Genomic DNA, 10000 nt, shown 5'->3' on the forward strand with positions numbered 1-10000 from the left:
TAGTGTGTAGTGTGTAGCGTGTGTAGTGTGTAGTGTGTGTAGTGTATAGTGTGTAGCGTGTGTAGTGTGTAGTGTGTAGTGTGTGTAGTGTGTAGTGTGTAGCGTGTGTACGGTTATTTCTGGAGAGGGGTCAGCAGCTGTCTGTGTTTATGTCCATCACCATGACGCCCACTCAACAGCTGGTCCCTCCTCAGAGGTTTAGGCTGTCAATCACTCACATGTAAACAAAGACGACCACGTCAGAATCTCTGATGTGAACATTCTGTCTCTGCTAATCTCTGACCTGGTGACTTTGTCTGCTAATCTCTCACTCTGTCTCTGATAATCTCTCACTCTGTCTCTGATAATCTCTGACCTGGTGACTTTGTCTCTGCTAATCTCTGACGTGATCACTTTGTCTCTGCTAATCTCTGACGTGATCACTTTGTCTCTGATAATCTCTGACGTGATCACTTTGTCTCTGCTAATCTCTGACGTGATCACTTTGTCTCTGATAATCTCTGACGTGATCACTTTGTCTCTGCTAATCTCTGACGTGATCACTTTGTCTCTGATAATCTCTCGCTCTGTCTCTGCTAATCTCTGACGTGATCACTTTGTCTCTGATAATCTCTGACGTGATCACTTTGTCTCTGATAATCTCTCGCTCTCTCTCTGATAATCTCTGACCTGGTGACTCTCTCTCTGCTAATCTCTCCCTCAGGGTCTCCTGGCACCAGGATTATTACTCCACCAACATGGATCCTGACTCCAAGGTATAGACCTCAATACAGTAGAGTAGAGTACAGTAGAGTAGAGTACAGTAGAGTACAGTAGAGTAGAGTACAGTAGAGTAGAGTACAGTAGAGTACAGTAGAGTAGAGTAGAGTACAGTAGAGTACAGTAGAGTAGAGTACAGTAGAGTACAGTAGAGTAGAGTAGAGTACAGTAGAGTGCAGTACAGTAGAGTACAGTAGAGTAGAGTAGAGTAGAGTAGTACAATAGAGTACAGTAGAGTACAGTAGAGTACAGTAGAGTAGAGTGTAGTAGAGTACAGTAGAGTACAGTAGTGTAGAGTACAGTAGAGTACAATAGAGTACAGTAGAGTACAGTAGAGTAGAGTGCAGTAGAGTACAGTAGAGTAGAGTAGAGTAGAGTAGAGTAGAGTGACTTGCTGTATCTGCCACCAGTATTTCTCCCGGGGTGAAGAGGGGCTGCGTGTCTCACTGAGACCACCGGTTGGTGCTTGCTATCGAGATGCCAGCTTGTTTTCCGTGGTAGTTAGCTAGCTAGCTAGCCAGGTAGCCCTTAGAGAGGTGGGTGCTGTCTGAGGTGTCGGGTCCATGTCTGGACCTAGCATAGCGCTGACTTCAGGGTTCTTCAGGAAGACACTTGACCCCCGGCTGTAACTGGACCTCCCCTGAGGAGACTTCGTCTGCTAGTTTAGAACAGGTCCACAGTACTGGACGGAATGCTCTCCTTCCTACATCTTATGTTAAATGTGTGTATACAGAAGCCATTGCTGATGTTTTTCCTCTCCTCTTCTCTCTTCTCTCCTCTCTTCCCTCTCCTCTGCTCTGCTCTCCTCTCTCTCCTCTCCTCTCCTCTCGTCTCCTCTCCTCTCCTCTCCCCTCCCCTTCCCTCCTCCTCCCCTCCCCTCCTCTCCTCTCCAGTGTTTTGCGGTGCGTTCTCTGGGCTGGGTGGAGATCCCAGAGGAGGAGCTGACTCCAGGGAAGAGCAGTCTGGCCGTCAACAACTGCATCCAGCAGCTCTCCCACAGCAAGGTGGAGGACAGGGACACGCTGGGGGCCTGGGGGGAGGTGAGACATGCTGGGGGCCTGGGGGAGGTGAGACACGCTGGGGGCCTGGGGGGAGGTGAGACACGCTGGGGGCCTGGGGGGAGGTGAGACACGCTGGGGGCCTGGGGGGAGGTGAGACACGCTGGGGGCCTGGGGGAAGGTGAGACACGCTGGGGGCCTGGGGGGAGGTGAGACATGCTGGGGGCCTCTGGGGAAGTGAGACATGCTGGGGGCCTGGGGGAAGGTGAGACACGCTGGGGGCCTGGGGGGAGGTGAGACATGCTGGGGGCCTCTGGGGAAGTGAGACATGCTGGGGGCCTGGGGGGAGGTGAGACACATTGGGGGCCTGGGGGAAGGTGAGACACGCTGGGGGCCTGGGGGGAGGTGAGACATGCTGGGGGCCTCTGGGGAAGTGAGACATGCTGGGGGCCTGGGGGGAGGTGAGACACATTGGGGGTCTGTAGGCCTGGGGGCCTGAGGGGAGGTGAGACATGCTGGGAGCCTGGGGGGAGGTGAGACATGCTGGGAGCCTGGGGGGAGGTGAGACATGCTGGGGGCCTGGGGGGAGGTGAGACATGCTGGGAGCCTGGGGGGAGGTGAGACATGCTGGGGGCCTGGGGGGAGGTGAGACATGCTGGGGCCTGAGGGGTAGTGAGACACACTGGGAGCCTGGGGGGAGGTGAGACATGCTGGGGGCCTGAGGGCCTGGGGGGAGGTGAGACATGCTGGGGGCCTGAGGGCCTGGGGGGAGGTGAGACATGCTGGGGGCCTGAGGGCCTGGGGGGAGGTGAGACATGCTGGGGCCTGAGGGGTAGTGAGACACACTGGGAGCCTGGGGGGAGGTGAGACATGCTGGGGGCCTGAGGGCCTGGGGGGAGGTGAGACATGCTGGGAGCCTGGGGGGAGGTGAGACATGCTGGGGGCCTGGGGGGAGGTGAGACATGCTGGGGGCCTGAGGGCCTGGGGGGAGGTGAGACATGCTGGGAGCCTGGGGGGAGGTGAGACATGCTGGGGGCCTGGGGGGAGGTGAGATGGGGGGGAGGTGAGACAGAGGGTTAGGGTCAGACAGACAGGTAACTCTTCTCTCTCCAGGGTCAGACAGAAGGACAGACAGACAGACAGACAGACAGACAAACAAACAGACAGACAGACAGACAGACAGACAGACAGACAGACAGACAGACAGACAGACAGGTAACTGTTCTTTCTCCAGGGTCAGACAGACAGACAGACAGACAGACAGACAGACAGGTAACTGTTCTCTCACCAGGGTCAGACAGACAGACAGACAGACAGACAGACAGACAGGTAACTGTTCTCTCTCCAGGGTCAGACAGACAGACAGACAGACAGACAGGTAACTGTTCTCTCTCCAGGGTCAGACAGACAGACAGACAGACAGACAGACAGACAGACAGGTAACTGTTTTCTCTCCAGGGTCAGGACATGATGATGGTGCTGAAGAAGGATACTCTCAGCCTGATGGACCCGGTAGACCGCACCCTCCTCCACTCTCAGCCAATCATGAACATCCGTGTGTGGGGCGTCGGCTGCAACAACGGCAGGTAGGCCTACCTGGGAAACCGCCCACTGTCCTGGGGAACCTCCCCAGGGTTAGATTAGGGTTAGATCAGGTTAGATCAGGGTTAGATCAGGTTAGATAAGGTTAGATAAGGTTAGATAAGGTTAGATCAGGTTAGATAAGGTTCGATCAGGGTTAGATCAGGGTTAGATAAGGTTAGATCAGGGTTAGATCAGGTTAGATCAGGGTTAGATAAGGTTAGATCAGGTTAGATAAGGTTAGATCAGGTTAGATCAGGGTTAGATCAGGTTAGATCAGGTTAGATCAGGTTAGATAAGGTTAGATCAGGTTAGATCAGGGTTAGATCAGGTTAGATCAGGTTAGATCAGGTTAGATCAGGTTAGATCAGGTTAGATAAGGTTAGATCAGGGTTAGATCAGGGTTAGATCAGGTTAGATCAGGGTTAGATACGGTTAGATCAGGTTAGATCAGGTTAGATCAGGTTAGATAAGGTTAGATCAGGTTAGATAAGGTTAGATCAGGGTTAGATCAGGGTTAGATCAGGGTTAGATAGGGTTAGATAAGGTTAGATAAGGTTAGATCAGGGTTAGATCAGGTTAGATAAGGTTAGATAAGGTTAGATAAGGTTAGATCAATAAGGTTAGATCAGGTTAGATAAGGTTAGATAAGGTTAGATAAGGTTAGATCAATAAGGTTAGATCAGGTTAGATAAGCAACACAGTCTCGAAAGATCTTTAGTTTGTGACGTATCTTACATCAAAACGGGGTCAAATGCTGGTATAGCAGATAATACCATCATCCCCCAGGACGTACTCATTTAGAGATAAGAGAGATGAGAGAGATGAGAGAGATGAGAGAGATGAGGCTAGACATCCCTCTGCCCCTCTCCTCTGTCCTGTCCATCAAGCATGGGTAGGTTGAGGTAAGCAGAGGACATGATCACATATATACATATATATCACATACAGGACCAGTCAAAGGTTATACATATATATCACATACAGGACCAGTCAAAGGTTGGACACACCTTGCCAAGAGTGAGCAAAGCCGGCATCAAAGCAAAAGGTGGCTACTTTGAAGAATCTAAAATATAAAACATATTCTGGTTTGTTTAACACTTTTTTGTTTACTACATAATTCCATAAGTGTTCCTTCATAGTTTTGATGTCTTCAATATGAATCTACAATGTAGAAAATAATAAAAAGAAAGAAAGACCATTGAATGAGAAGGTGTGTCCAAACTTTTGACTGGTCCTGTATATATCACATATATACAGTATGGTGCATGGCAGGGGAGGCTGGTGGAGGTAGAAATCGGAGGACGGGCTCATTGGGATGCATGGAACGGAAGGAGGAATGGGATTTGCTACCATTCTTTATTCCGTTCCATGGATCACGATGAGCCCGTCCTCCGATTTCTACCTCCGCCAGCCTCCCCTGGTGCATGGTGGTGACCCTCCGGTGTGGACCAGCTGTAACCATGAACTCTCTTTTTTCCTTGACTGCCACTCACGAACACAGAGACAGGTAATCCCTCCCTCCCTCTCTCCTCCTCTCCTCCTTTACTCAATCAGTTCATCCTCTGTTGCCGTGCCATCCCTGACTCAGCCAGCTTGCATCACGGTCTCAGCCTCGAGGCCCGGCGCTCCGTAGACCTCTAGTTGGTTCTCAGCCAGGGGAGGCCGCTGGAGGCAGAAACCGGTTTGTAATGCATGGAACTGAATGAGGAATGGTACCAAACACACATGTTCTCATTCCGTTCCATGCATTACCATGAGCCTGATTTCTACCTCCGCCGGCCTCCCCTGTTCTCAGCCGTTTGTGTTGTCGTAGAGTTCTGTTCCATCCACCTCAGGGCGGTTTCTCTGACTCAGATGGAGACTGATGGTGGAGTCTTGTTGGACTAAAGGAGGCTCCATTGAAGGTGTTATAAATCCAGGAGTTGTCTTAATCTGGGTCTGAGAAGCCAGCCTTTAGGGGACGTTTCCCGGGCACAGATTATTAAAACTAGTCCTGGACTAAATGGAAAATCTCCATAGAAGATGTTTTTTTAGTCCAGAAGACAGCGGGCTTAATCTGTGTCTGGGAGGCCAGCCTGGACTGTTAGACTAGTGCTTCTATCATGTGACTCTGTGGATGAATGCCTCTCTGCTCTTCTCTCTGCATGTGCCAAGAGTCTCTCCTCCTCTCCTCCTCCTCTCTTCCTCTCCTCCTCTCCTCTCCTCCTCCTCTCTTCCTCTCCTCCTCTCCTCCTCCTCTCTCCTCCTCTCTTCCTCCTCTCCTCCTCTCCTCTCCTCTCCTCCTCTCTTCCTCTCCTCCTCCTCTCCTCCTCCTCTCTTCCTCCTCTCCTCCTCCTCTCCTCCTCCTCTCTCCTCCTCCTCTCTTCCTCCTCTCCTCCTCTCTCCTCTCTTCCTCCTCTCCTCCTCCTCTCTCCTCCTCCTCTCTCCTCCTCTCTTCCTCCTCTCCTCCTCTCTCCTCCTCTTCCCCTCTCCTCCTCTCTTTCCACTGAGCTCTGGGCCTCTAAGGATCCCTCTCCTTGGTGAATGGAGTGTGTGTAGTGTGTGTGGTGTATGTGTGTGGTGTATGTGTGTAGTGTGTGTGTGTGTGTGTGTGTGTGGAGTGTGTGTGGAGTGTGTGTGTGTAGTGTATGGAGTGTGTGTGTGTGTGTTGTGTGTGTGTAGTGTATGGAGTGTATGGAGTGTGTGTGTAGTGTGTGTGTGTGTGTGTGTAGTGTGTGTGTTGTGTGTGTGTAGTGTATGGAGTGTGTGTGTGTGTGTGTGTGTGTGTGTGTAGTGTATGGAGTGTGTGTGTGTGTGTGTGTGTGTGTGTGTGTGTGTGTGTAGTGTGTGTGTAGTGTATGGAGTGTGTGTGTGTGTGTGTGTGTGTGTTGTGTGTGTGTAGTGTATGGAGTGTGTGTGTAGTGTGTGGAGCGTGTGGAGTGTGTGGAGTGTGTGTGTAGTGTATGGAGTGTGCGTGTAGTGTGTGTGTGTGTGTGTGTGTGTGTGTGTGTGTGTGTGGAGTGTGTATGTAGTGTGTGTAGTGTGTGTAGTGTGTGGAGTTTGTGTGTAGTGTATGGAGTGTGTGTGTAGTGTGTGTGTGTGTGTGTGTGTGTGTGTGTGGAGTGTGTGTGTTGAGTGTGTGTGTGGAGTGTGTGTGTTGAGTGTGTGTGTGGAGTGAATACTATAATAATTGAGTGTCTTTGTCCTTTCTTGTCCTTTTCTCACAACAAATGTCCTCTCCGCCCTGCATCATTCTGTAGACACGCCCCTAGACACGCCCCCTAGACACGCCCCCTCAGCCCTGCATCATTCTGTAGACACGCCCCCTCAGCCCTGCATCATTCTGTAGACACGCCCCCTTAGCCCTGCATCATTCTGTAGACACGCCCCCCTCAGCCCTGCATCATTCTGTAGACACGCCCACCCAGTGGCATAACCACGGAGATAAAAGTGTTCTCTGGAATCCACCTGCTGATGGTGATGATTGGTCTATACAGTGGGAGTCATCATCATTCAACTTCTTGGCTGCTATTGGTGTATTGACCGGTCCCTCTCTCTCATTGGTGTATTGACCGGTCCCTCTCTCTCATTGGTGTATTGACCGGTCCTGTGTCCTGCACATGCTCAGTGGCGTGCCCTGTCCTGCACATGCTCAGTGGCGTGCCCTGTCCTGCACATGCTCAGTGGCGTGCCCTGTATCTCCCTGTCATCGCTGCCAGAGGAAGACTTGTCTGCGGTTCCTGACTCCAGGGATGTGTGTGTGTGTGTGTGTGTGTGTGTGTGTGTGTCTGTGTGTGTGTGTGTGTGTGTGTGTGTGTGTGTGTGTGTGTGTATGTGTATGTATGTGTGTGTGTGCGTGTGTGTGTGTGTGTGTGTGTGTGTGTGTGTGCGTGCGTGCGTGCGTGCGTGCGTGTGCGTGTGACTGCAGGGTTTTCCCTCAGTAATTGAGAAGCTGCAGAGGGTTCCTGGCGTGGGAGTGTTTCCCAGACCTCAGCACATTCTGCTCTGGCCTGAACACTGTTGACACACCAGCACTGTTCTGCTACACACACACACCTGGCTAGGACTGGCTACTGCAGGCTCCACACCAGAGGAGGCTGACGGAGGTAGAAATCAGAGGACAGGGTCATTCCACCAGCCTCCCCTGATCAGGAGAGTAGAGAACTGTAGGCTCCACACCAGGGGAGGCTGGTGGAGGTAGAAATTGGAGGACGATTGACCTCTCCATTGACCTCTGCCTCAGGAAGTCACAGTTGGAGAGAGAGAGGGTTTATTGGAGGAAGGGAACCCAGTTTCTCAGCAGGAGAACTTTGATTCTACTGTTCTCTGATCCGCCTGGTTCACTTTCACAGGCGGGACTTTGAATTCATTCAATCCTCCGAAAAACTGTTGATTGTAGTTTGATATTTCTCACAATGCTGAGTCTCTCAAAACGGATCAGAACGATCGCTTCTCTCTCCTGCTCCTCTCTCCTGCTCCTCTCTCCCTGCTCCTCCCTCCCTGCTCCTCTCTCCCTGCTCCTCCCTCCCTGCTCCTCTCTCCTGCTCCTCTCTCCCTGCTCCTCCCTCCCTGCTCCTCTCTCCCTGCTCCTCCTTCCCTGCTCCTCATTCCTGCTCCTCACAGTGCTGAGATGTTCATATGCAAACTTACTTTCATGCCAATCAGAGATTATTAGGAATTCTTAATTTTGTACACACACACACACACACACACACACACACACACACACACACACACACACACACACACACACACACACACACACCCAGGGAGGTCAGAGGACGGAGGAGGGGGAGGGAGGGGGAGGGGGAGGAGGGAGGAGGTGGAGGGAGGGAGGGGGAGGAGGGGGAGGGGAGGGGGAGGAGGGAGGGGGAGTGTCTCTGTCCTCTGTATGGATCTGTGGTATTTATAGCCCTCTGACACCTGATATGCCGTTGTCCAATCAGCTGAGGGAGGCAGGCCGAGGTCACACCCCAGCTCTGTTACCATGGGTTACCGGCCCAAAGGTAACTGAGCCAGAGAGAGAGAGACACAGAAGAAAAAGTGTGTGTGTGTGTGTCCCTGGTGTGCGTGTGTGCGTGTGTGCGTGTGTGCGTGCGTGTGTGTGTGCGTGCGTGCGTGCGTACGTGTGTGTGTGTGTGTGTGTGTGTGTGTGTGTGTGCATGAGAGAGAGAGAGAGGGAGAATCAGCCTGCACTGCTAGGCTGTTCTTTTCGTTGCCTGGCTGTTTGCTAGACTGACATCAGCTGTTCTCGAGCCCTGCGTTTTGACACGCCTGTCTTTGGTCCCGTGAGCCAAAGACAGCCTCCGTCAGACTGGAAGTGTGTGAGAGATGCAGGAAGTGTGTGTGTGTGTGTGTGTGTGTGTGTGTGTGTGTGTGTGTGTGTGTGTGTGTGTGTGTGTGTGTGTGAGAGATGCATGTTGCTCTACCTGCTGTTGTCTGTATGGGGACACAGTCTCTGAATGATTACGGTCTGGGGGATCGTTTCTGCACACCGGGAAATACGTTCTGGGGGGGAAGTTATTATCTGCTACACCAGCGTTTGACCACCTGTTTGGACGTCAGATATGTTGCGTAAGAGTTACGCGAATTACGACTTTTGGCGTTCTTCTTTGGCGTGCAGAGACGACCTCCCACCATCATCTGGAGACGGGTCGGTCGGGTCTGACCTCCATCCATCCTCTCTCTCACGCTGACCACGTTGTCATCCTGTCTCTCTACCAAGTCATCCATACAGTACACCATACTGTCGTCACGGACACCGTGGACCATGCTGTCGTCATGGATACAGGCCCAGATCACCTGTGTCTGCCCTGACACCTGATTGACCTTATATGGTTGTGTTCCTCCATAGACGGGGCTGCTTTTAAAACCACAACATCTCGTAATGTCAATATCTGCTGTTGTCTTTGCTCCCTCCTCCTCGCCTCCCCCTCTCCTCCTCCCTCCTACCCTCCTCCCCGTCCTCCTCTCCCCCTCCTTCATCCCGTCTTCTCCCTCCCTCCCCCTCCGTTCCCTCCTCCTCCCCCCTCTCCCCCCTCCTCCCCTCATCACAGAGACTTTGCGTTTGTGGCCAGTGACAAGGACACCTGCATGTTGAAGTGTCACGTGTTCCGCTGTGACGCCCCGGCCAAGGCCATCGCCACCGCGCTTCATCAGATGTGTTCCAAGGTGATTATTACTGCACAGTGCCCCCTAGAGGAACCTGATTATTACTGCACAGCTCCCCCTAGAAGAACCTGATTATTACTGCACAGCTCCCCCTCGAGGAACCTGATTATTACTGCACAGCTCCCCCTCGAGGAACCTGATTATTACTGCACAGCTCCCCCTAGAGGAACCTGATTATTACTGCACAGCTCCCCCTAGAGGAACCTGATTATTACTGCACAGCTCCCCCTAGAGGAACCTGATTATTACTGCACAGCTCCCCCTAGAAGAACCTGATTATTACTGCACAGCTCCCCCTAGAGGAACCTGATTATTACTGCACAGCTCCCCCTAGAGGAACCTGATTATTACTGCACAGCGCCCCCTAGAGGAACCTGATTGTTACTGCACAGCTCCCCCTAGAGGAACCTGACTATTACTGCACAGCTCCCCCTAGAGGAACCTGATTATTACTGCGTGTGTGTGTGTGTGTGTGTGTGTGTGTGTGTGTGTGTGTGTGTGTGTGTGTG

The 10000-nt window shown here is 52.1% G+C and overlaps 1 protein-coding gene across 1 annotated transcript in view; it reads left to right on the top strand.

Moving 5' to 3' along the window:
* LOC310823821 (amyloid-beta A4 precursor protein-binding family B member 3-like) overlaps positions 1-10000 on the top strand; it is a gene marked incomplete at both ends in the record, with an annotated part of 28530 nt that overhangs the window by 13685 nt on the left and 4845 nt on the right. The window contains 4 exon segments of the mRNA XM_083696693.1: positions 704-755; positions 1653-1799; positions 3216-3343; positions 9377-9491. Of these exon segments, the coding sequence (XP_083552819.1) occupies positions 704-755; positions 1653-1799; positions 3216-3343; positions 9377-9491 (442 nt within the window).

This window comes from Argentina silus (assembly GCF_951799395.1).
Source record: "Argentina silus genome assembly, chromosome: 2".
NCBI lineage: Eukaryota > Metazoa > Chordata > Actinopteri > Argentiniformes > Argentinidae > Argentina > Argentina silus.